Consider the following 26,702-nt stretch of genomic DNA (forward strand, 5'->3'; position numbering starts at 1 on the left):
GCATTGACCTCATCGAATCCTTGAAAGGATATTGGGGACCCACAGAGTCTACAGACCACACTTTGAGAATGGCTATTTCAAAGAAACAGTTATTGAATTTAGCAACCTCAAATACCTTTGTGTAAACTTTCTTATTTTACATAAATAAACCTCTTTGGTTTAGAGAGTTATAGTCTATAGCTGTTTCAACCACCAGAAAAGATATGTGGTACTTTATTAATTCTATTTCCTTGGCTCAGTAAAGTGCTAATACCTCATTGTCAGAGTGAACTAAATGAGCAGTCGTGATGGGCCTGTACCAATCTTTTATCATTGGTGCTCCGTAATTTAAAAAAAAAAAGATACCAAATGTCTTTTGTCTTCTTTTCACTAGTTATGTCCACATTTACCGATGTGATTACTAGTTAAGTAGTGAATGCACTGCAGTGAAATTCTCTGAGTGTACATACTTGTGACTTTTCTGTGAAATCATTTATGAATTGTGGCCATGATCTTTTATATCTGGGTTACATCTGTTTGCTTGTGTTTAGATTTTTTTACAGGCTCTGATTCAATTCAGGGAACTTGGTGTAAAGACATCCTTCAGACCATCATGAGTTTTACTCCTCATAATTGGGCTTCACACACTCTTAGTTGTTTTCCAGGCCCACTGCAGGTAATTTCATCTTGAATTATATATTGAATATACAGTATATGAAATCATTCTTCCCATTTACTGTGTTATTCTAGAGAGTTTTGATGATACCCAGAGAAAATTAGCTTTTATTTCTTTTTTTTGTAAATCCTTGCTATTACTTCCAAAATCTCTTGAGTTTTTCCTTGTCTTATTATAGGACTGGATATGTTTCTAAAAATTTAATTGTTATGGCTTCATCTTACTAGTGAACAGTTTTAGAATCTTGTGAGATTTAACACATTAACTGAAAAATTCTTTCTCATAGAACAGCAATGGGGAGAAATGCAGTGTAATGGAGCTTCACGGAATACACATCATGTACATTTGACTGATTTTTTAAAATCACAAAGAGAAAAACTGACTGATTTTTTAAAATCACAAAGAGAAAAACTATAAACTTGGCTTTTGTAATATGGAGAAAGGAAAACCTCATCTGTCTTCCACTTTGCAGAGAAAATTTTAGGCATAATGAACATCTGTTTTCTGTAACTTCTAATAGGGCTGGAACAGTGGGTCTTTTCAAACTTATCAGAATCACCTGGAGGGCTTGTTTAGCTAAAGATTGCTGGACCCCAGCTGCGGAGCTTCTGATTCAGTAGGTCTGGGATAAGGCCTGAGAATTTGCGTTTCTTACAGGTCCCAGGTAACACTGATACGGATGGTCTGGGGACCATACTCTGAGAATCACTCGGCTAGTGTAATGATTTTCCTTATAAATATACTAAAATATGTAACCAAAGAGTACTTACATTTCTTTTTCTTTTCCATTTTTTTTTTCCCAAAGATGAGCAGAAGTATCAACAGATGATTGAAGAAAGTTTGAAATTCAGGCTTGCTTGGAATTTCTGTTTAGAAAATCTAGGAAAGAAATCTTAACAGATAATCCAGTCAAGCCTCTGTATTTTCCCAGTATAGAAATTCAGGCCTTGATTACTGAGCTGCTTGAGGTCACCTGGAATTTATTAGTGTTAGAGTCAAGGCTGGAGCTGGTTTCTTGACTCTGTAGCCATAGCCCTTTTTACTACAACCATTGAAATAAACTTCTGTTCTTCCTTGTAGGCATTCTTTAAACAAAATAATGTACCTCAGGAAAGCCGTTTTAATCTGAAAAAAAACGTGGAGGAGGAGTATAGGAAGTGGAAGTCAATGACGAATGAAAATGACATCATTACCCACTTTTCTGCACAGCGCTCTCCTCCTCTCTTCCTTTGTCTTCTCTGGAAAATGCTCCTGGAAACAGATCATATTAATCAGATTGGCTATAGGTAAGCCAGAAACCTAGATCTGCATTCCATTTGGCAATCCATTATACCCTACAGCAATGCAATTTATTTTTTACTCTCTGCTTTCCAGAGTGTTAGAGAGAATTGGAGCTAGGGCCTTGGTAGTCCATGTGAGAACATTTGCAGATTTCCTGGTATATGAGTTCTCTACATCAGCTGGGGGTCAGCAACTCAACAAATGCATTGAAATTCTTAATGACATGGTATGGAAGTACAACATTGTTACATTGGACAGATTAATTCTCTGCCTGGTAAGAATACATTTACTTAAGAACAGATTTCTAAGCAGTCCCATTCTCTTTTGGATCGATGTGTATGGCTAATGGATCTTGTGCTGATCTGTTCTGTGTTGTTTCTAAGGATTTAATAAATTTATACTATAGAATAAGTATTGCTATCAATTCCCTAAGGAACTAGAGATTCCCCAGTTTCTTCATTCATTCAGTAAGCATGTACTGAATATCTACTGTGTTGTATGTACAGAAGGTATAGAAGTAAATAAGACGGATGTGGTCCTGGCCTTGTAATGCCCTGAGTTGATTCTCAAAGGCTCCTACTAGAGGCAGGAAGTAGTAAAAAGTCACTGAATCTTTTTTCAGTACTTATAACCATTTCTGTACACTTTGGTAGCCATAGTCATAACTGAGTGTTTCTTATAGCCACCCAGTATTCCCCAAGCAGTTTTTTCTCCTGATTTTGATGTCTATTTCAGGCCAAATTTTAAGAAAAATCACTGAACCAGGCTGGACAGTGCTACATTTTTTTTAATACTATAGTGATGATATTTAGGGAGCTTAAGTGGTTAACATTTACCTCTTAGCTGTAGAGCATAGGTACAAAGATGGTTATAGTCTAGTAAGGGAAATAAGGTAAGTCTATAAATCAGTAAAATAAAAGGATAAGTTAGAGGTGTAGGGAAAATATTGCCAGGCAACAATGAGAGATTACATCTACCTAGGTGGTGGATCTTAAAAGGTAGGTTAAATTTCAAAAAATAAAGATGGACATTCTAGGTGAGAGCCAAAAATAGGCAAGAAAGGGTCAGATGTTGGAGGAATGCCGAACAGTTGTTTTGGAGTAGACTAGACATATAATGAAATTCTAATAATCGTGAGTTTTACTGTTTTCAAATTTAGACTCTAGAGCCATGCTTTTGCACAGGTTGGGCATTTTCATTTAATTTTTCTGTTCTTCTCCAAAGGCCATGCGTAGTCATGAAGGGAATGAAGCCCAGGTTTGTTATTTCATAATTCAGTTGCTGTTGCTCAAACCAAATGATTTTAGAAATCGAGTAAGTGACTTTGTGAAGGAAAATTCCCCAGAGCACTGGCTGCAGAATGACTGGCACACCAAGCACATGAATTATCACAAGGTACTAATTAAAATTAGTGCTTCAGTTCATCTCTTTTAAGGCCAAACTTTAGGTATTTGGCTAATTGACTTGGCTGTTTTCTCTGCAGCTCTGCTCTTTTCTCTCTGGTCTGTATAGAAGTGAATTAGCTCCCTAAACTTTCTCAAGGTTCTAGAGTATCTCTAATGTTAAGAATAAATTGAAACTACAGTTTTAGGAGACATGGGTACTTACAATACAAAATGAAAAGAGTTATTACCAATCCTTTCATATGTAAATCTCTTTTGGTATATCTTTGGGATAATAGAGATTTTGGGTGAGTAAAGGACTCTAGATTTCATTGCATTGCAGGAACAAACACAGTTTCATACTCTTCGAAAAATGACAGGTTTATTTAGCTCCTTTTTTAAGAAAATTACAAAAGATCCCATAAACATTTACCATTTCCTCACTTCCACAGAAATACCCGGAGAAGCTCTATTTTGAGGGCCTGGCAGAGCAGGTCGATCCTCCGGTGCCGATCCAGTCTCCGTATCTACCCATCTATTTTGGAAATGTGTGTCTCCGTTTCCTTCCAGTATTTGATATAGTAATCCACAGATTTTTAGAGTTGCTCCCAGTATCCAAGTCATTGGAGACTCTACTAGATCACCTGGGAGGCTTATATAAATTTCATGGTGAGCTTTTTCAAATTTTAATTCCATCTAATAGCTCTGTAGACAAAACTAAGCTGGGCATGACCATTTGGGTAATAGTAGTTCTAAAGGTTTTATTTTAATAATTTTTAATAAAAATGTTTTTGAGGGGCAGTGCTATGTGATGATGCCATGAAGTATAAAATAGAAAACATAAAAATATCAATAGTTAAATCATAGCCAAAAAAAAAGTAATATACTAGAGATCCCTTATTTTATATATTGTGTGATTAATTACCAAATCAGTATAGGAGGGAAGTATGAGTTCAGAACAGACTAATGTTACTATGAGCTAAACAGATCTTGGCAGGCTTCTTGGATGGATAGTGTTTGAACTATGATGTATGTGATTTGTATAAAGAGAAAGGAGAAGAGAGCATGATAAGCAGAAAGAATCCTTTGGAAAAATCATGGAGGTGTTAAAAAAACAAGGCATTTTGAAAACAATGGGCTAAATTGTACCTGGTGGTAGATCACCATAAATGCCAGGCTGAGAAGTTGGGATTTTATAACCTGCAGATATTCAAGAGTTAACTAGAAGTTACTGAGTAAAGTCATGGTATGGAAAGCATTCTTTTAGGAAGGTGAGTCCAGTTCTAGCCACAGCATGTCTTGGAAGGAGGAAGCCATTTCAAAGACTTACGTCAAGACGTTCGGGTGTATGATTAGCACCTAAACAAGTATGGTGGCATTGAAAATGAGAAAGAAGGGTCAGATAGCCAAGGAAGTAGGAATTGGGCTTGATTGACCAGTTATGGGGAAAATATCAAAAGAAAGAAATCAGGGACAACTCTAAAGTTTTGAGCCTGGTAACTGGAGCTTGGTGAGGTCAGTGACAGAGCACAGAAGTCCTGGAGCAGCCACTGTGGGGACAGGGCGTATTTATCTGGGGGCAGTTTTGCTTAGTCCTTGATCTGAGATGTCTCCCTTCAAAGCAGAAGTCTGAATTGCGTTTTAGCACTGCAGAGTAGGTATGAAGTTCAAGGGAGCATTCCTTTAAAAATGCTTTTCTTGGGGCTTCCCTGGTGGTGCAGTGGTTGAGAGTCTGCCTGCCGATGCAGGGGACACGGGTTCGTGCCCCGGTCTGGGAAGATCCCACATGCCGCGGAGTGGCTGGGCCCGTGAGCCACGGCCGCTGAGCCTGTGCGTCCGGAGCCTGTGCTCCACAACGGGAGAGGCCACAAGAGTGAGAGGCCTGCCTACCACCAAAAAAAAAAAAAAAAAAAAAAATGCTTTTCTTCTGTACTGGGTAATGTATGCACATGATGCAGTGAAAAGTAGTTAGTCCCATCCCTGTCCTCCAGCTAGGCAGTTTCTTTCCCTGTTGGCAATCACTATTACCGGTTTCTTGTGTATCCTACCTTAAATACTCTGGCGTTGGTAGTTTATTTTTTTTCACACATATTATGTAATATACACATTGTTCTGCACCTTATTTTTTTTAACCTTTATAATGTATTAGGGTTGATTATTTTGTATCAGTACGTACAAAGCTGCTTCATAGATACCATCATTGACCTAACCAGTCCCCTGTTTTTCACCATTTACACTGTTCTAATCTTTTGCTAGTATAAACAGGGCTGCAGCAACATTGCTTATACATTAGTCATTTTTGCAGGATAAATTTCCAGAACTGGAATTGCTGTGTCAGAATGTGATGAATATCCTTCAGTAGAAGCTGTGTATATTGTTAGAAGCCTTCTGCGTTGTCCTAGAATAAAAATATTCATTGTATGCAATTGCCCAACATGTGAAATAGTTTTATAACCTTCTGAGCTGTTTTTTGGTAATCTTGAAAATGAGGATTAGTTTTTCACAGTTGTCAGTAACCAGGTAACATTGTAATGATCTGTTTTCTATTTGGCAGATCGTCCAGTGACCTATTTGTATAACACTCTGCACTATTATGAAATGCACCTGAGAAATCGCGAAAGTCTCAAACGGAAACTTGTCCATGCAATCATTGGGTCACTCAAGGATAATCGACCACAGGGCTGGTGTCTAAGTGACACTTACCTGAAATGCGCTATGAATGCACGAGAAGACAATCCCTGGGTCCCAGATGACTCCTACTATTGCAAATTGATTGGCAGACTAGTAGATAATATCCTTTTTACTGTGATTTTTCCAGACTCTTCAGAAATAACTATATGTTGATTTGTGTGAACATATATTGTCTTTAAATATTCCAAGATTTTGATATATTCTAAGATTTCAATTTTTTAAGATCATTTTATTTGAAATGTTTTGAAGGTTTTGAAATCTTAAATTAGCAGCATTATGCCAGATAGGCAGAAATTTACTCCATTAAAATTTATATTTCAAAAAAGACCTTGAGAAGAGATCTGTTTTCAAGAAAAAAAATCCTATTCCTAAATAAATGTACTATGTGTTATAGAACATACATCTTGTTTGCCACTGGAGAACATAGAATTTTGTTGCTTTAAATAAATCCCTGAATGTTTTTTAAAACATTAATAGATAACAATAAAACCTTATTTTTTTTTTTTTAGTGAAAGAGATTCTATATTGGTATTTTTATTTCTTCACGTTTATGTTGTTTTAAATTATTAGCACACTGTGCTTAATATGTCTATACCTCATGCCACTATTTACTAGATAGAGCAATTTTACATAAATGGGCATGATTTCTTTTCGTATGCAAGGAATTATTTCCTGAAGTAAAAGAATTACTCATGAGAAAGTAATGTTCTTGTTAACTTTCCTATAACTATTAAAAGAAAATAGGTTGATAAAGCCTACAGATACCTTGGTTGCATCTATAGCTATCATGTCACAATTACAAGAGCCCACTTATATGAGACCAATTGTTTATACCTGTGGTTGACCACATGGTTGCTATCAGTACACTTGGGTCATGTCAAATTTATTTGTATTTGGTTTGTATTGTTTGCCTCTCAAGCTCTCCAATAAATCACTTCTTGAGACCTCATAATCAGATGAATTGGTAATCGAATGAGATGTTTACATGTGAAACATTTGAAAACTGTAAAGCATTATACAAATGTGAGCCTTTAATCTCAAAATAATCAAATAGTTATTGCTTTAATCATCTGCACCAATGGCTGGCAAATCTCCTGGTCCATTCCCAAACTGTGACTGGAGATTCAATGAGTTTCCCAACCCCGCTGCCCACGCACTGCATGTTACTTGTGTGGAGCTCATGGCCTTGGCTGTCTCAGGCCAAGATGTTGGAAATGCTCTTCTAAATGTTGTCCTGAAAAGGTGTGTATCCTGTTTCCTGCAATAAGATTCATTGTTTATTTGTAGAGAATGATATTTTATTTGGAGCTGTTTGACAAACCTGTTGTCCCAAGGCCAATGCACGTTGAATAGTGACTGTCTTTTGGATCCAGATCTTGTCTTTGTAATATAGATGAAATGGAATGAGCCCTGAACAGGGTCAGAAGACCTGGGTTTGTTCCCACTTCTACTCTTTATTAGCTGTTTGACGTTTAATTTAGGAATAATGTTAACTTCTCACTAAAGATAGTCTTTCAAGATTCCCTTCTTAAAGACCAATGTAAAGTAGGGGATAATGATTGGAGAAGAAGTATACATAAGTGAAATAGTCTTTTAGCTTAGCAGCCATTGTTAAAGGAGACGAGCAAAAAAAGAAGAAAAACCTTATTTAGCTTTTGTTTATATTTTTACTCGCTAAACATCCATTGTAGTTTTATTGAAATAGGTCAGTTGTCACCCCCCAAATGATATATGTTCTCAAAATAAGATCCATTGTCACTTTTATAATTTCACTCTTTTATTCTTTTTCCCCCACTAATAGTCAGCCTTTAGTGCCAAGAGAGAACATTACAGCATGGATGAATGCAATTGGATTGATCATCACTGCCCTACCAGTGAGTTAATCATTGTGATTTGTATAAGCTTGTCATGCAGTTAATGAAATGTTTCATATTTTTTAAGCTTTCACGTTGTTATTGCTTCAGAAATCTACAGTGACTATTTTGTTTGCATTTTGCATCAAATCTAAATAAATCTACCTGACTTATGGGTCCCTGCATCTCTGGTCCCACCTTACCTATCCAGCCTTAGTTTTCCCATTAAAATCTGATCTACTTTCAACCCGCATAACGTGTTATGTATCTAGAGCCTTTGCTCCTGCAATAATGCTTGTTGAGACATGTTTCAGGTACTTCTGCCATGTAAGGGAATATATCAGAACCTTATTCCTTCCGTCACCTTCTCTAAAGCTTACTCATTCTCTGCTGGCTTAGGGCTTGCTTCTTCAGTGAAGTCTTCCATGAGTTCTCCGCCCATGTGAAGTCTCCCTTCTGTGACCGCCACACGTGTCTAGTCAGCACCACACAGTTGTCTAACATCTTTGAATGTCAGTAATATTGTCTAAACCTGAGCTTTCCACACTTGTTTTTTATGCACCTTTATGAATCACTTTTTCCTTACACTCCCTCCAAAATATATATATACACACACACATAGTTATGAACTATAAATGTGTACCAGTGTTATCTGTATAATAAACTAGGCAAAGTCAATTTACCATGTAGTAAATATCAGATACTAAATGAACTGGACATGAGAAAGTGCTATTATTTTAAGCTTTGGAGTAGAATACTGGATATGGGGTGGAATACTGGATAAATGATATTTTTCACGAGGCTTTCTCCTGGTTTTAAAGGAGCCGTATTGGATCGTCCTTCATGATCGAATTGTGAGTGTTATCAGCAGTCCCAGCCTGACGTCTGAGACAGAGTGGGTCGGCTATCCTTTCCGCCTCTTTGATTTCACTGCTTGTCATCAGTCCTACTCTGAGATGAGCTGCAGCTACACGTTAGCTCTGGCACATGCGGTGTGGCACCATTCTAGCATCGGGCAACTTTCTCTCATTCCCAAGTAGGTATTACGATTTCTTAAAGACATTTGATTTATCATTTTGTTTTTGTTTTATAATCTCATTTATGCATGAGGTATATATCTCATTCAACAGAACAACTTAGAAGTAGAAGTCTTAAGTAGATTCTAGGTATCAGGAAGCCTCCTTTATTTCAGAATTGTTTGAATGAAATTAATTTGTATATACAAGTAACAATCTGGTATCTTGTTTTCCATTACCATTTTGGGAGGCTTAGTCAAATGCATTCTTTTTCCAGAATATATCCCAAAAGTTGGCTTTTGAACTACATAACTAATATTAGGCTATCTGCTGATTTTTTTTTGACTGTATAATTGGTATTAATTAGATTCACATTTCTTGAGAATGGCCTTTATATTAGGTTGGTTATTCTCTTTTTATTTCAAATAATTCACATTCTGTCATTCAGTAATTTTACTATTAGGAATGACTTCTAAATCTGAAGTAATTTATTTCAATAATCAAATGAAAATAAGAGCCAGTGAGAGATGTGAGATTAATTTAAAATGTTACCAAAATTAAAGGAAACGTTTTTAAGAAGATTACAAATTTTGCAAATACTCGGGTAGGCTGTATTAACAAAGTTCAAACAATTCAACTGATTTCAAGTAACAATAAATTTTTATTTTTAAATTTTAGGTTTCTTACTGAAGTACTTCTTCCTATAGTGAAGACTGAGTTCCAGTTGCTTTATGTGTACCATCTCGTGGGACCATTTTTACAAAGATTTCAGCAAGAGAGAACTCGATGTATGATAGAGGTAGAATAAAATCTGGGTTTTCCGATAAGATTAAGTTCTAAAAGATATATTAAGATTTCTTTCCCAGTGTTTTTCAAACTGCATATCATTACCATTAGTAGGAAAATCATTTTAGTGGGATCTAAGAGCAATTTTTGAGGCCTTAGTGTCCCCATAACTTAGTATGCCTATAACGAGTTTGATGTGTGATGTGTTGAACTGGAGATGCAGGGGAAAATATCTTGTCATCAAGGTTGAAAAGAAAGTTAAGGACAGAGAAGTGCATTTGAGAACATTCTCTATAGTACAGAGGAATTCATTAAAATGATGGGGATGGTTGAAGTCAATCACCTATAACAAGAGTATAGATAAAAGGAAATGAGCCAGGAGTAGACCCTTAAAGTGTGAGCCACCAAATGGAACTAAGAAGGTCCAGTATAAAGGCTCCTCCCCGAGATTGCAGATATCCCAGAAATTGAGAGGTCGTTTCTAGAAAAGGGATTGTCTAGCTCTTAAGTTTAAGAGAATACTATTAGAGAGAGAAGTTGCCTGTAAGCTCTGTTAGGAGGCAGTTTGTAGCACTCTGGATTCCATTATAAATGCAGGCAGTGTCATATTACCCTGTGCACAGAGATCTGTCTGATAGTGACAGTTCCTCAACAAACGTGTTATCCTCTGTGCTGATCTTGTAATGGAGTCCAGCTGCATCAAGCTGAGTTATTGAACCATTTTCTTACCATTTAAGTAGTTCTGTGCTGTTTGTTGAATAGATTGGTGTGGCATTTTATGACATGTTGCTGAACGTAGACCAGTGTAGCACCCACTTAAACTACATGGATCCCATCTGTGACTTCCTGTATCATATGAAGTACATGTTTACTGGTGACAGCGTGAAAGAGCAAGTAAGTTCACTTTAATTATTTTTTAATGACATTTAGTTTAGAAAACTTAAATATATGGCGGATAGACTTTTTTGTTTGGGTGAGTGGGGTTTTTGGTTAATTTTTTTCTTTTAAGGGGACAAGGTTAATAGACCTTTTTAGGCTACGTGGCCTATTACTCTGGACATAGTGTTAAAGTAAATACCTATTATAATTTCTCACACTTTTCCCCTTGATATTTGCAGCAAAACATCTGAAAAAGACCTGGGGGTTTATTAACAGTAAACTCATTAGGAAGAAACAGTACGGTATGGCTACTGAAAAGATCAGAGAGGCCTTGTGTTATAAGTGAAGCAGGGCCTAGTTTTCCCCACAGTGATTAGGGTACACTGTGAGGATGTGAGACAAATCGCAGCATGACGAGAAGACTAAAACCGGGAGGGTCAGGAGAATAACTAGTGAAGGGTATTTGAATTACCCTTCAAATTAACTTGAATTTTTAAAGTCCTGGGGAATTAATTGTATTCTTACTATTTGGGTGTTGCCATTTGGAATAGGTATTAAATTTGTTCTGTGTCACTTTAAAAGGTACACAAACTGGTGAAGTTAAAAGGGAGGCACGTTGTAACTCAGCATATAAAGAGCCATTCCCTGGGAGAGCTGTCTCAAAGTGGAAGGGTCCTCCTTAAATCATAACTGAGTTTCCTGTCAGTGGAAACCAGGATCTCAGCTGTTTTAGAAGGGTGGAGAGAGGGCAGATAGGTGGAATTAAGTGACCTCCCCTCCATACTTCAATGTTATTTCTCTCTAAAATGGGAAAGGAACATAAATTGATAGACGTAAACATATGACTCCTAGTCTGAGGGATTCATTCCTTGGAGCTGGCGACATGGGGTGGGGAGGGTGTTGCCTCCTTCATGCCTCAGCAGGTTTGTCAAGTGGGAACCAATTCAGAAATGTTCTTGTTAGCATATTCCCTATATTTGGGCCTAAGAAACTTTGACACAAGGGGAATACAAAAAGGAAGAATTATTAATGGGCTGATCTTTCCTAGTAAGATCCAAAAACATTTGAGTAAAGCTAAGAAAGCTATGGAACTGCTTGATGTATTTATTTCTTTAAAGTTTTTTAAGTCAGAGTAGATCTAATATTATTTAGTTTGAATTCCAAGTGTAAATCAAAACCAAAAAGTTAGCTTCATAGATAAATGTTATGAACGTAAGTTATTCAAAGAACTTCGACATATAATCGTGCTTTATGCTTCCCTTACGTAACACCTTATGTGAAGATGGTATCTTAAAAGGATGATCCCCTTGGTGGGTATGTAGAATTCCCAGTGTAAACTCTACTAGCTGCTGTCAGTGGGACGACTGGCTAGCTAGGTAAATGAGTATGTTTTTGTAAGTGTATGCATACATAGATAGACGCACATATATATACATATATGTGTGTGTGAGGGACAACACATGTTTTTTCTCATGTAAGAGAGAAGGAGTTTTATCTGCTTTTGTTAAAACACAAAACATGCAGAGAAACATCTCAGCCACCTGTTCCACTCCCTAGTTTATTGTCTCAGGGTATGTGTAAATTGCTTCTTTAAAGGTTGGAAATTGAAGTTCTCTGGTTAAAATACTTTTTAATGTGTTTTCATTTTCTAGGTAGAGAAGATTATCTGTAATTTAAAACCAGCTTTAAAACTTCGTCTTCGATTCATCACTCACATTAGCAAGATGGAACCAGCTGCAGTGCCTCCACAAGCCATCAATAGTGGGTCTCCAGCACCTCAGTCTAATCAGGTGCCAGTGTCCCTACCAGTGACTCAGTGAAGTCAGGGTGTGCTGTGGTGAGAACGGACTTGAATCTGTTAAATCTGAACTTGATCCTGCTACATAGTGGTGGAGTAGAGGCAGTGATGTTCAGATTGTTTTATTCTGATTCAAATGGTGAATCTGTTGACTTCCAACTCCCATCTCCCTATGTTTTTGTCTCTAAGAGATAAAGTAAGCTATTTTTTATATGAACAAGCTACGTTGTTCATATCCACAATGTACTAGAGCTACCTAGGAATGGGGACATAATCTGATTAAATGACTTTTACTAGGCACTCTCTGTCTTTCCTATCTTGGCCATTGTTTTTATTTTTTAGTATTAATGACTTATTCAGTCTTCAAATACACTGGTTTAAAGGCACCACACATGTAAAATAGTTACTACAAATCCTTTTATACATAAATCTCTTTCGGTGTATCTGGGATAAGAGATTTTTGTCAAGTAAAGGACTCTAGATTTCATTGCATTACTGGAGCAAATAGGTTCATATTTGCTTAAAATGGCTTAAGTTTTTTATCATAGATTTCCAAGTAAATGGGCTAATATTTCTAGTGTAGATTGGCAAGTTTTTGCCTTTGCCATGGACTTGAACTTACTATATGAAATGAGTTGGAAGTCATGTAAGAAAATAACAGCTAGGGCTTCCTTAGTGGCGCAGTGGTTGAGAAACTGCCTGCTAATGCAGGGGACACGGGTTCAAGCCCTGGTCTGGGAGGATCCCACATGCCGCGGAACAACTAGGCCCGTGAGCCACAACTACTGAGCCTGCGCGTCTGGAGCCCGTGCTCCACAACTAGAGAGGCCGCGATAGTGAGAGGCCCGCGCACCGCGATGAAAAGTGGCCCCCGCTTGCCACAACTAGAGAAAGCCCTTGCACAGAAACGAAGACCCAACACAGCAAAAATAAATAAATAAATAAATTACTAAACTCCTACCCCCAACATCTTCTTTAAAAAAAAAGAAAGAAAATAACATAGCTAGAAATGCATAAGCTTAATAAAATCATCCTTAAGTGGTGATTCTTTAATCTCTGTTTTTAAAAATAAATCAGTTGCTTTTCCAGGTTGACACTCTCACCTGTGTGTGTGTGTTTTGCATGTATTTAGAAACCTGTGTAGCAGTGACAGAACCTTAGAAAGAGATAAAGAGAAAAGAAGTTTCTAGGGATTACAGCTTTGAACAACATGGAAATATGGTCCCTTTTCAGGTTGGGTAGCTTTATCTCCTGAAATCAAGAGTTCCATTCTATGTGCGGGGGCTGATATAGGTGTTTATTTTTAATGCCAGCATATTTTTATTTGGAAATGAATGTGTGTTTCTCTAACGATAAGGCCTTTGCCAAAATGGGAATATAAGCTTTTTAATTTCACAAAAGTTAGCATTTCCATATCTTGAATTTCATACCAAGAGGGAATTGATACAGTTTATGCTAATTGTACTAACTTTTACCAAGGCAAAACATTTTTTCTGAAAGACCAAACCTTTGGGAGGATAACTAGAAGTTTAAACTAGTCGATTTGCTAATTATGTCATTAACTGTGAGATTTTTATATGACGTTTCCATGTTTACTTAGGCGGGTTAAGGTAATCAGTAGGCTTATGGTTACCCTCCCGAGCAACTCCAAAGCAAGCCAAGGTTATTGCTACTGCTGTGTTCACTGTCCGAGTTACTTCTTCTGGTGTCTTCCCCAGAGATGGATTCACTTCCATTATATCTAATCCTGACAGTAGCCCTACAACAACAAATGGAAATAATGTAATTTATTAAATAGTTGACATTTTTAATTTAGTACAGACTGACTTGAAATATTATCTGGGAATAGAAAGAGGTGTAATAACTGAAAACATTTCAGTCATTGCATCATGCAATGGACATTTAGGAAGTGTCTGTTGGGGCTCGATCTTCAGATTTGGGAGGTATCAATATATATTGGCCGGGTGTACACTTCCTTCTTTATTCACTCAGATTTTTACATACCTGTTTTGTAAATTTCTTCTGTGATGTAGAGACCTTCTCTGTAAGACAGACCTCCCTGGACTGGTGTGCCAGTAGCTGGTGTGAAAGACGGGTCCAGTCCATCAACATCAAAGCTCAAATGAATTGGCCTTTTCTTTCTTTTAAGAGGTGGGAAAGGAATTCAGTTTAAAGTTGGTGGTTTAATATTTCGTAGAAAAATACAGTTCTTACTTTACAAAAAGTAACAACCCAGTGAAGTTCCATGATTGTACTTCCTTGCTTTATTAATAACTTACATTGACCAGTGTCAGTAGCAAGTCCTTTTCATAATATTTATGTTACACACATACAAACACATACATACACACAAAGTATCATACCTTCCTAGTAGATAGCTGAATGCTTCTTCCATCACCTTGCCAATTCCCAGTTTATCCACTTCAGTCATTGAAAAGTATTTAATTCCCAGAATTTTCAAAATGTAGCTATGAAAGAGGATATATTAATCTACAATTTATAAGGAGACTGACCCTATGCCCTCTTGTTTCCTTTTAAAGAAAAGATCAGTGTGGTGAGATTTAAAAAAATATTTAAGTTTGGTGAACTGTATGTATATATCAATATATTTCTAAATAGCAAGTCAACGTAAAAATCCCCTGAATACATACACGTATACGTATGTACGTGTATACATATAAATATGTGTAGATATAGATATATAGACTTGGTGCTGAAAATAATTTTTTCTCATTGGCTCGACCAGCACACCTAGCAAGAGAAAGGACAAAAAGGAAGAAAAGTCACATCAAGGAATAAACTTACTGTTCCCCAGGGTCCACGTCTCTCAGGCCAATATACACAATATCTTTGGCAGATAGGCAGGGAGTCACCCAGGAGAATCCTGGGACATCGGGAATCTAGAATTGCAATGGTTCCATTGGGTTATATGTGCTTCTCTTGAGCAAATCTTACATTGAAAGTTAAGGACACTTGTTAGATTGTGTGTGTCTGGTTTAGAACATAAATCTCAGGGAAATCATTAAAATATAATACAAAATGAAGAATGAAGTGCCTGCCCGCCTGTGCTACCCTTGTTTGCTTTGGCCTTACCCAGCTTCAACCCTGTGGCCCACACCTAACCTGAATCACTTGTCAGCGTTTACCTGCCCTGCGCCCCATTTCCACTCTGCCCTGCTCTCCTGGAACTCTTCTGTAAAGAAATCAGTGTGCTTCCATTACTTTCGTAGCTTCCTTCTTTTCTTCTCTTTCTCAGTAAAGACTTAATCCAGAGGGTGGTTGAGAGTAGCTAAGGGAAATTTTCGATCAGACCTTTGGTTTGACCATATCTTCAGATGTCCTGGAGCCATGCCTGGCTCTTCCCATGAGCCGGCTACGCATTTTGCAAGCCTATCACTTTGGTCATCTGTTCGGAAGACATTGCTGCCGACATTTAACATTAAGGAGGTTTTGATCCCCAAGTATCATCACAACGGCCAATTTGCTAAGGTTGAATCAATAAAAATTGTTTTATTGATATGCTACAGCATATCAATAAAATTATGAACTACAATGTTAAATCTCATTCTGGAATTTCATCTTAACGTCTTTTAGAAAAGAAGTTTCCAAGGAGGAGGAAGTTCTTCCTCTTGTGGTTTAGATATATGCTTCTCATAGTAAAGATGCTAAATAATAAACCACCATAATCCTCATTTTAAAACTCCATGTTTGGGCTTCCCTGGTGGCGCAGTGGTTGAGAGTCCGCCTGCCGATGCAGGGGACACGGGTTCGTGCCCCGGTCCGGGAAGATCCCACATGCCGCGGAGCGACTGGGCCCGTGAGCCATGGCCGCTGAGCCTGCGCGTCCGGAGCCTGTGCTCCGCAATGGGAGAGGCCACAACAGTGAGAGGCCCGCGTACCCAAAAAAAAAAAAAAAAAAAAAAAACTCCATGTTTGAAAAGGCCCTATGATGTGGAGGGGACACTTGGTAAGAATGAGAGGCTATGGGGTTTGTAGTAGAAGGAGGAGGTGCCGGGAGACCAGTTCTGGTCCTTGCTGCACATTTGGTATGTCTGTTAACCTCTGTTAACTTGTTTATAGAGGATTCCTCTCTGCCCCACCTACTAAAAAGGGTAGTTTAAGAATCAGAAGGGAAGCTACATACGAAGTCAGTTTGCAAACTATCAAGTAAGGTAGAGGTACAGAGCCTCACCACCTCTATCCGCCCACCCATTGCTTATTGGCCGCCCAGAAAAAAAGTTTGAGAAGTTAATCAAGAAGATGGCACAGGGGTTCTTACTTCCCTTCCGCCTCCTGAACTTCTGCTAAAGATAATTCTTTTGTAACAAAATACCAACCAGCTGTTTACCTTTCCCTTTAGTTCCTTCAGGAGGAAAGATACAGGTTGTCCATGTAAGTTCCCAGTTGTGGTTGTCAGTGGAGTGTTGATGTCGGTGTGAGCATCCACCCAAATGACACAGAGATCTGGGTGGACCCTGGCATGGCCAGAGATGCTGCCAATTGCCAAACTTGAGAGGAAAAGAAGTTTGTATGGACATCAGGTTTGCAGTATCATTACATACATCATATCATAAATGCAACATCCTCACCTGATTTTCCCTTAAGTCAAAGTGGCTAATATTTCTGAGAGGTTTTAAACTGGAGATGCCAATTAAACAATGATAACAATAAAGTATAGCTTATACTTAATATTTACTAACGAGTTATATTTATTCACTTCAATGGCATTACTAATAAATTTGTAATTTTTTTCAAAACCACCTTCTAATAAAATTGCAAATTATAGTTTAACTAAAAATTAACTGTGTGAAAAGACAGTAGCCACACAAGAAATTTTTTAGCATGAGACACCACTCAACTCTCAGGGTTAACTCAGGCTCGTTTTCTGTACTCTCATCTCTCTTGGTAAATACTAATTCTCCCAAGTGAATTATGACAGAGTCCTTCCATTTTTCTTAAAATCCAATTCTTTTACATTTGGGGAGCATCACTCGGAAGTCCTTACATCCACTTCAGCCAGAGTATCCTGGGAGCTCACTCACTCAGATCCTCTGCTGGAACTTCCTAGTCTCCTGCTATGTATTTAAGGACCGGCTCTTAGCCAGATCCAGAACCCTCAAAGTTCATCTCAAACATTCCAAGCTCCAGAAAACTTGCCGGAATGAAAATGCTAAGTAATATCTTACACAAAAGTTAAAAGATCAGGATTTGCCATGCAATGCTTGCATTCTCCCACTTGTGAATGTTCAGGAATCCTCCAGAGAATCATGAACTTTCAGATTCTCAAAGTGGAAGCAGTCGTTTCTTGATGTTCAGGTATTGATGATTCAGCTTGATGTTTGTCTTTCCCTACAGGTTTCTTTTCCTTTGGCCATTAGCCACTCTTAAAATTTCCACTTACAAATTTTTCCGCTTAGAAAAGAAAGTGAGCTCCAGTTTCTCAATGGCAGTTTCGTCACAGAAGCCCTGGTAACTCTTTGGCTTTAGGGGAGAAAACGGAGGGGGATGAGGTAACTGACCCTTGCATCAAGAGCTATTGTAATGTTTGTACTTTTTATCTAATTATACTTCTTCTGATAACATATCGTGGGACCTTGAGAGTAAACATGGAAAGACTTGCACGCAAAAATTATCTTTGCCACATTATTTATAATGGTGAAAATTTGAAAATAATCTGAATATCTGAAAATATGGATATATATAGTGATATCACACCTTGATGAAAAATTAAGCAACAATAAACAATTATGCTTGCATATATCATGAAGTAACATAAGGAAATTGGTAGTGTAGACTAAGAACAAAACAGGATAATACACAATTGTTAAAATCATACACAAGGAAAAAATTGTGGCAGGAAGGAAGTGTGCCAGATTTTCAAAATTCCAGTAGAAAGGGTTGTTAGAGAATTATAACTGCCATTGTTTTTTCCCTTTTATATATGTGTGTGTATTTCAAATTTTTTACAATTATTAACTTTTATAACGGGAAAACGCATGCTTTAGTTGTTGACCTAAATGAATTGTTTCTATTATCAGTAATCAAGTACAGTAAACTGACTATGAATTTCCTCAGTGCTCATTTATTTAGAAATGTAAGCCTGAATATTTTGCCTAAGTCCATTCACATGTCATGTATCTTCTGCTGTTATACAGATAATGCAAGCCTTCAAACAGAGCTAAATTTATGTTTCCAAAATAAAGTAGTAACCAATAAATTTAAAAGAAAAAAGACAGAAAATTTGGTGTAAAATATTGATCAATGCTCTCCCTTCCTTATTTTCTCTCTTCTCATGGTTTTGGTGATACTTCCTTTACAGTATTTGTGCCAGACTTCCATAGAGATAATCATTAAAAAAGACCTGTGGTCTCCGCCCAGTACAAGACTGGTCCTTCCGTTCCTCTTGATTTCTGCCACCACATCAGCCAGCTGTTCACTTGCTTTTCCCACAGACCTTGGATTCTTCACGATTTGGAAGGGACTGTCATTAGGGACATCAGCAAAGGTCAGGGCCCCATAATCTTTCACATCACAGTCTATAATTAAAATTAAAAGTTTCAGGTTACTAAGTAAAAAGAGAGATTACAAAACAGCCTGTAGGATGATTCTAATTTTACCAAATAGGTGTATTTGCAAAAAAAAAAAAAAAGTCTGGAATGGCTGTAAAAACTTGTGAAGGTAAAAAATCTTGTCCACTGTTGCCTGACAGCATCATCCCACCTTTGCTGTACACCTGTGCCTGCTGTATACTGGGTTCTCTGCAAATATCGATACTTCTTGAATCGAGCCAGTTAGGCTAGACACGAAAGTGTGACAGTGATAAGCTGGTTCGCTCTTAATGGGTGGCATCACTGTCTTGGTCTCTGTCTCTGTTTATGTGCTGTCTACTTTACTACAATAAGCGTGTTTTGTATATGTAATGAAGAAATTGTTTTTAAAAGAATATGTATACATATATATTTATGCCCAGAAGAAAATACACCAATATTTTCTAAATTTTCTCACACTATATTAACAGCCCATGGTTTCAGTCCAATCTGTCACCAGCTGAAGCAGCTCAGCTCCCTGCTCTGTCCATCGTACCTGCCTCATAGTGGGACTGTCTGAATTAAATAAGAACGTATGATTAGCAACGAGCGTTAAAAGCTTTTGTGAGGTCAGGAAATAAAAGCTCTATTATTATACTTCTTTAAAAAAGAAATTGCAGCTAGCCCAAAGTTTCTAAGGACCTAGGTCACTCCCTAAAAGGCCCTGTTTAGGCTTCAATTTACCGAGCTTCATGTGATATAAGTACAGTGTTCTGAACTAACCAGTCATTGTATGCTGTAGTCATTAAATGTCCGTGTGTATCCATGATTCACTAACACCTTCAAGAGATTCAACCTGATATAAAATATGACCAAATTATGCTTGTCAACAGAGGGACTAGTCTAGTCCATTTCCCCAAGCATTCTGTTCTTTCTTGGGGTCATTTTTTTTTTTTTTTTTTTTGCTTTATGAGGTATAATTGTTATTCACTAAAATTCACTCACTTTAAATGTACAGGTCAACCAGTCTTAGAAATATCTACAGTCTTGCAACCATCACCATAATCAAGATTTAGAATATTTTCATCACCCCCTAAATTCCCTCGTGCCCCTTTATGGTCAATCCCTGCCCCACCCTCAGGCAACTACTGATCTTTGTCCTGCTATGCTTTGGTCTTTTCTAAAATTTCACACAGTTGGTAGTCTTTTGTGTCTGGCTTCTTTCACTCAGCATGACGTCTTTGCCATTCATCCATGTTCTTGCCTATGTCAGCAGTCTGTTCCTTTTTATTGTTGAGTACTATCCCGTGGTATGGATGTACCACTTTTTGTTTATCCATTCACCGGTTAATAGGCATTTCGTTTCCATTTCTTGGCTTTTATAAATAATACTGCTACAAACATTCGGGTGGTAGTGTTTATAGTATATGTTTTCACTTCTCTTGGGTAAATATCTAGGAGAAGATTTGCTGGGTCAAGAGGTAAATGTATGTTTATTTAAAAACTGCCAAAGTGCTTTCCAAAGTGGCTGTATCATTACGCATTCCCGCCAGAAATACACGAGGGTTCAAGTTGCTCCATATCCTCCCCAACACTTCATCAGAGTTCTAAATATAAAGATGACGTTTACTTTAGCCCATACTTTTAAAATTATATCACTTTGCATTTGCATGCTCGTATATATGTATGTATATGTATATGTGTACATGTATACACACCATGCAAACACTAGGTACTATTATTGTTATCATATTACTGTTTTCTTTTCTTTCCTTTCACAAATAGGGGTCCTCTTGCTAGTAGTGTACTTCCTGCTGCCCCTGGCTTTTCATTTTCAATTCCTCTGACTCCCCTACGACACACCCCCAGTTCTTGCACACACACATTCTCTTATGCAAGAGTCTGGCTGGAAAGACAAAAGATCTGAGTGAGGATATTAATCCAACAGTATTTACTGAGTATGCTCCCCATCGCTGCTTTTTTTATAGGCTGTACTTCTAAGGTTATAGCCAATGCTGCAATTCTGTGGTATAAATGTCACTCCAGACACACCCTCTTTTAGCAGGAGCCTGGTCCTTCCTTCAGAGTGAGAAGAAAATCAGGCTGATCCTTCAAGTTAAAAAGTACCTTGCTCAAACCAGTGGTTACCAGTGGGGAGGGGCAATATAGGGGTAAGGGATTAAGAGGTACGAACTATTATGTACAAAATAAGCTACAAGGATATATTGTACAACACAGGAAATATAAGCCAACATTTTACAATAACTGTAAATGGAGTATAACCTTTAAAAATGTGAAGCATTATATTGTACATATATGTAACATATAATATTGTACATTAACTATACTTCAATAAAAAGTAATTAATTTTTTCAAATTACCTAGTTCTTTAAGTTTCTCAAGCAGACCAGCCTTCCTCAATACTGTAGGGCCTTCTTCCACCCCTCCTCGTGGCTGAACAATTAAAAAATAGAGTAATACAGACATTATCATGACAACCTGATGCCCACAATAGGAACCCTTTTCATTAATCAATTGAAGAGTATCAATTTTTGAATACCTACAGAGTCAGGAATTTACATTATCTCATTTAATCATCACGGCAAGGTAGATTGAATTACCCCTATGTCAGATATGAAGATCCAGAATCAGAAAGATTATATAACTTTCCTAACAAGTGGGAGAGCCTTAGTTCACATCCGCATTCTTTAGTTTCCAAAACTTGCATCTCCTCTTCTCCATCGCACCGCGTTACCAGCACAGTGAACACATATTTTGTGCAAAAGCACTCTGAGAGATGGAGATAGAGTGATTAAAAGGAGAGGGCTTCTGTCTTTGAGTAACTAACAAGCTAATAGGGGATTTGGATATTTAATCCCAATTACAGCGCTTAGAGACTTGCTTCAACGCAGATACAAGATTCATAACCACAAAAACAGGATGATCCTAACTCTGCCAGGAGCAGAGTGTGTCAGAGAAGTCTGCGTGGAGTAGGCTGATATTTCTGCTGAGTCCTGCAACGTGAGTAGGTGTTCAGGAAAATAGATAGGGTGATAGAGAAACTTTGCAAACCAGGGGAACAGCTTGAGTAAAAACATAAGGAAGAAAAAAAAAAAAAGAGCATGGCATGAGAAAGACCTACTTGCAGGTCCTCACGGTGGTAAGTTAGGGCTCTTGGGGAGAAAGCAGGCAGCAGGGAAAATCATCACCCGGGAGCCGAAACCACAAAACTTACCCGGTATTTCAGGTATTTTGACCTGGTTAAGCACAGTTGGCACAATTCTACCTTTGCTCATTTTACATCAGGGAAGCTAACACGCTTCCTCCTGGCTGTAAGTCTTCTCCAGCCTCCTGGCAGATTAGCCACCTAAAGAACCGGTTCTTGCATGTGTCTCTCTGATTCTAATTTCCAACAAGCCTTTTCAATACAGGAGGTTACTTTGTGTTCTCAGCGGAGAAGGTGTGCCAAAAGACACGTGGATCTATCCCCAGGATTGTGCTGTGGCACCAAACTAAGTAGATATTTCTCCCCAACTCAAATTACAGGATGATTTGCCCTGGCTGCCGGGTAAATCCTCCATGTCAAATTCCTGTCCCTGGCAGCCAGGGACGCCCCACACTCAGATGGACACATTTGCTCCTTCACTCCACTCCTTTTTTGTATGACTCCCACCCCCTCTCAAGTAGATACAATTTCTCCTTCTTTAAACTCCAACAGCGTGCTGCTTGGCTCAGATTTTGCCTTGGTTTTGTGTTTGTTTTGTCTTTTCTCCATTATTAGATTTCAGTCCAATTTTTTCTACACTTCCAGCACTGTGTTTTGTAGTACTGAGCTGACACTTAGTAGATGCTCAAAAATTGTCAATTTGATAAAACCCCCTGCCCTTTTTCCCTCTCCCTTTCAAACTTTAGAACAAATCTCATACACCCCTTACAAATGAACTTATTTACAAAACAGAAATAGACTCACAGACATACAAAACAAACTTATGATTACCAAAGGGGAGACGGAGGAGGGGATAAATTAGGAGTTCGGGATTAAAATATACACACTACTGTATATAAAATAGATAACCAACAAGCACCTACTGTATAGCACAGAAAACTATACTCAACATCTTGTAATAACCTATAATGGAAAAGAATTTAAAATTTACGTTCATATGTAAAACTGAATCACTTTGCTGTACACTCAAAACTAACACAACGTTAGAAATCAACTATATTTCAATAAAAATTTTAAAAATAACACCATTCTGGGGCTTCCCTGGTGGCACAGTGGTTGAGAGTCCGCCTGCCGATGCAGGGGACACGGGTTCATGCCCCGGTCCGGGAAGATCCCACATGTCACGGAGCGGCTGGGCCCGTGAGCCATGGCCGCTGAACCTGCGCGTCCGAAGCCTGTGCTCCGCAACGGGACAGGCCACAACAGTGAGAGGCCTGCCTACCGCCAAAAAAATAAAAATAACACCATTCTGAAGTTTAAGAATTATAAAAAAAACACACACAACAAATCTTATACACTCCTTAGTTGATATGAAAGTCCTCCCTCAGTATCTGTAGAGGATTGGTTCCAGGACACCCACCATACCCCACCACCTCCCCATCCCCCCACCCCTACTCCCCCTACCCCCTGCTCCCTGCACAAATGCTCAAGTCCCTTACATAAAATGACATAAAGATATTCCAGATACAGAACCCGCAGATATGGAGGCCCAGCTGTATATTTATTACAATATCACAGTCGATCAGTTTCACAGAGTGACACTTTTTAGCTTTTTTTTTTTTTTTTTTTTTGTCTGATTCAAACTGCTTCTAATGATTGGTCTTTTCTCATTGTTCTTTGTTAGCTCTACTGACTTTGAAGCTGGGCTCCATTCCCTAACTGACTGCAACTCTAAGATCCGCTGTAGATCTAAAGATGCACCAGTGCAGGTCAGGAGCACAGGCTCTGGTATCAGACAGTCCTGTCTGGAATTACACAGTCAAAGCTGTGTGACCTTGAGCAAGTTCTCAAATCTCTCTGAGCCTTAGTTAACTCAACAGTAAAATCAATACAATACCTACTTCATTCTTTGCCACCACCTCCTCCCCTTAACCACTGCCCTGCAAGGGAATGGAGTCCTTTTTCAGATTCAACCTTCTAGCCCTTTAATCCTCCCTTTTGCCTATTTATCCAATTTTACCTCCTTTAAGTGAGGACAGAAATTTATATGTTGGCCATTTTTTTCCCTTCTATGCTATGGCTTAGTGTAGAAAAATCTCTCTCTCTGAGTCCTTACTATCACAAGACAATAAGCTTCATTCTCATGGGGCTATGTTTTTTTGTTGTTGTTGTCGTTTTTTTTGCTGTACGCGGGCCTTTCACTGCTGTGGCCTCTCCCGTTGCAGAGCACAGGCTCCGGACGCACAGGCTCAGCAGCCATGGCTCACGGGCCCAGCCGCTCCGCGACATGTGGGATCTTCCCTGACCAGGGCACGAACCCGTGTCCCCTGCATCGGCAAGGGGACTCTCAACCACTGCGCCACCAGGGAAGCCCCGCGCCATGTTTTAATAAGGAAGAGCTGTAGAAGTCAGGAAGGAAGAATTATGGAGAATGGAAAATGCCTCTGGCTATATTTCAAAATATTATCCCCTGGAATGGCTGTTATTATCAGCATTTGGCCTTCTGCTGAGGTCGAGGGGTCAGAGCATATTCAAGCCGTTTCCTCCCTTCCTTCCTTCCTTCCTTCCTTCCTCCCTCCTCTCTTCTTTCCTTCCTTCTTTTTTTATCAGTTATTTCAGTGCTATCTTTGTTAGAACCTGTCCCAAGAATAGGTGAGCACATTGTGGATTTTGCAATTACCCCCAGCATTAAAAGAAACACTTCTTTGTCAGCAAAATGTCCCTGTGTTTCAGGAGAGACCTTTGGAAGATTTCCAGGGAAAGTGAAGCAGTATTGACTGACAGTCCAAATGCAGTTTGCATCTCTAACCTCCGACCTGTCCCAATTTGTTTTGTAATAAAAAAGCCAGAGAGCAAAGCAAGAGTTCAAAACTAAGAGAAGAAATACATTGCTCAGACGGGCAAAGAGAAAGCTCTAAGACACCTGAGAAACCCCATTTAAAACAACCACAACCACAAAAAATCAGCCTGGGAAGGTGTCAATTCACACTCTATCCTGTTTGTTTTTGTTTTTGTACTTCCCCATCCCCCCTCTTTTAGCACAGACGCTTACAGGAGTCGAAGATATCTGTAATCTCATTAGATTTACCAGAATGAGTGTGCCTGGGCAGAAAAAAAAAAAAGACTGTACATTTACGTGTGGCTGGCATGTTCTGGAATCTGGGAGCTTGATAAATTCATTGGTCCTTTCAATGTGGTCAACTTGCAGGTGGGTTTCCTTTTTTGTTTTTCTTTTTTCCTCCCTCAAAGAGAGGTGCACAAGGGACTCTACCTAGTCCATGAAATCAGTACTTTTATAGAATCATGGAAGCCCTAAAATAATATAAATCACTCGCAAAGTTGATAAATCAATAATGTTTAGGTTATCCACATTTTTAAATTCTAAAGGCTGCTGCCCGTCTATGAAATTCTTCTAGGTGTTAATTACATAACTAAACAAATGTGTTTTCTTAAAATTCTATCTCCTTCTACATACACAGTAACACCAAAAGCAACGAGAGCACGGAAATCTAAATAAGTAGCTACAGTGCAGAAATATTCTATTCCCATTCAAATAAAAATATTTTCTCTTAAAAAATTATGAGGAAAAATTCAGCAGATTTAAATAAAATTAGCTGTGGCTGAGATTAGGAGCCATAAGAATAAATGGATTTGTGACCATAATTATACAATGATGCAAAATGGTGAGAGGACTTTAAAACATAGATTTCAGGTCAGGTTGTATCAGGGAATTTAACTAACTAGACATTAACACCTTAGTAATTTTGAAGTTCGAAACTTTCTCATAAATTCCGGTTATTCAAAACCAGGGTTTTTACTCACCTGGCCCTTTGAGAAAGGAGCTCCGATGATCCCTATGGATTTTGGCTTGGAACTCATGCTCCAGCACTGCTCACCGCTGCACCGGGGGTTTCGAGGCAGTCGTCACTCTGTGCAACTCTCAGTGACGGAGAGCACATATTTTTTTTCTATTTATAATTGAGTTAAATCTGTTTACTTTATTCTAATGAGGGAGAGTGGCTCCACCTACTGAAACAAAGCAACAGTCAAGTGGAAGTCCAGCAAGTTCATACTTGGAATAACTATGAGTCCTCTGGGTCTAGGTCTCTAATTAAGTGAGATTATTCATGTAGACAGTTCACACCCATTTGACAAAGCCAGCTGGTGACATTAATCTTTCCTAATCACCACTTTGATTTCCTAATTATCTTTTCTAGTCATAATTAATTAATCAAAACCACAGAAGAAGTGCTATGGTTCTTGCAGTGCAAACTCAGGGCATGGCACTTACCTCCTCCAGGTCTTTGCATCCTCCTGTGTCGAAAGGGCTGGGACTAGCAAGATGGTCTCCCACATCCCTTCCAGCTCTACAACGCTGAATTCAGTTTTCACTCTGGGATTAATGGTTAATCCACGAGGCACACCTCATACACCACCAGAGCACAGTCTCAGGGAAGGCATATGACTTCCTTTTCTGATTATTAATTAAAGAAAAACTTAATTGCCTGATTAATAACCCAGAAGCGTTACCACACTAATTTTGAAATACAATATGCAGGAAAGTAACAGTTATTGGACTCATAATATCAAAATGAAATAGAGATGCAAAAACAGCCACGACTGAGTTTTCATCATGTACCAGATGCTGTTCTGGTTTATATTATCTCA

At 38.4% G+C, this 26,702-nt stretch overlaps 2 protein-coding genes across 5 annotated transcripts in view; one reads left to right on the plus strand and one right to left on the minus strand.

Moving 5' to 3' along the window:
* Positions 1-13,443, plus strand: part of MED23 (mediator complex subunit 23) — a 43,477-nt gene extending 30,034 nt beyond the window's left edge. The window contains exons 18-29 of one of the 4 annotated variants that reach the window (XR_004352516.1): positions 531-655; positions 1,736-1,941; positions 2,030-2,210; positions 3,161-3,331; positions 3,771-3,987; positions 5,873-6,109; positions 7,086-7,251; positions 7,811-7,883; positions 8,684-8,898; positions 9,557-9,666; positions 10,427-10,558; positions 12,196-12,334. Coding sequence is in view for 3 of the 4 variants with exons in the window: in XM_032651068.1 (XP_032506959.1) it covers positions 531-655; positions 1,736-1,941; positions 2,030-2,210; positions 3,161-3,331; positions 3,771-3,987; positions 5,873-6,109; positions 7,086-7,251; positions 7,811-7,883; positions 8,684-8,898; positions 9,557-9,677; positions 10,427-10,558; positions 12,196-12,363 (2,012 nt within the window). In the remaining variant the exon portion in view is untranslated. Of the gene's footprint in view, positions 1-530; positions 656-1,735; positions 1,942-2,029; positions 2,211-3,160; positions 3,332-3,770; positions 3,988-5,872; positions 6,110-7,085; positions 7,252-7,810; positions 7,884-8,683; positions 8,899-9,556; positions 9,678-10,404; positions 10,559-12,195 lie in introns of those variants that run through there. The other 3 variants (XM_032651068.1, XM_032651069.1, XM_032651070.1) reach the window with 3 other exon arrangements.
* Positions 13,444-13,711: 268 nt separating this feature from the next.
* ARG1 (arginase 1) lies at positions 13,712-26,182 on the minus strand. Its single transcript, XM_032651071.1, has 8 exons — positions 25,857-26,182; positions 21,250-21,322; positions 18,703-18,877; positions 16,690-16,849; positions 15,147-15,241; positions 14,705-14,809; positions 14,346-14,482; positions 13,712-14,100 (listed from the first exon to the last, which is right to left on the minus strand). The coding sequence occupies exons 1-8, from the start codon at positions 25,911-25,913 to the stop codon at positions 13,934-13,936; spliced, it is 969 nt and encodes a 322-aa protein (XP_032506962.1). The 5' UTR covers positions 25,914-26,182; the 3' UTR covers positions 13,712-13,933.
* Positions 26,183-26,702: the final 520 nt, after the last annotated feature.

The sequence above is a fragment of the Phocoena sinus genome, chromosome 12 (assembly GCF_008692025.1).
Source record: "Phocoena sinus isolate mPhoSin1 chromosome 12, mPhoSin1.pri, whole genome shotgun sequence".
In the NCBI taxonomy this organism is placed as follows: domain Eukaryota; kingdom Metazoa; phylum Chordata; class Mammalia; order Artiodactyla; family Phocoenidae; genus Phocoena; species Phocoena sinus.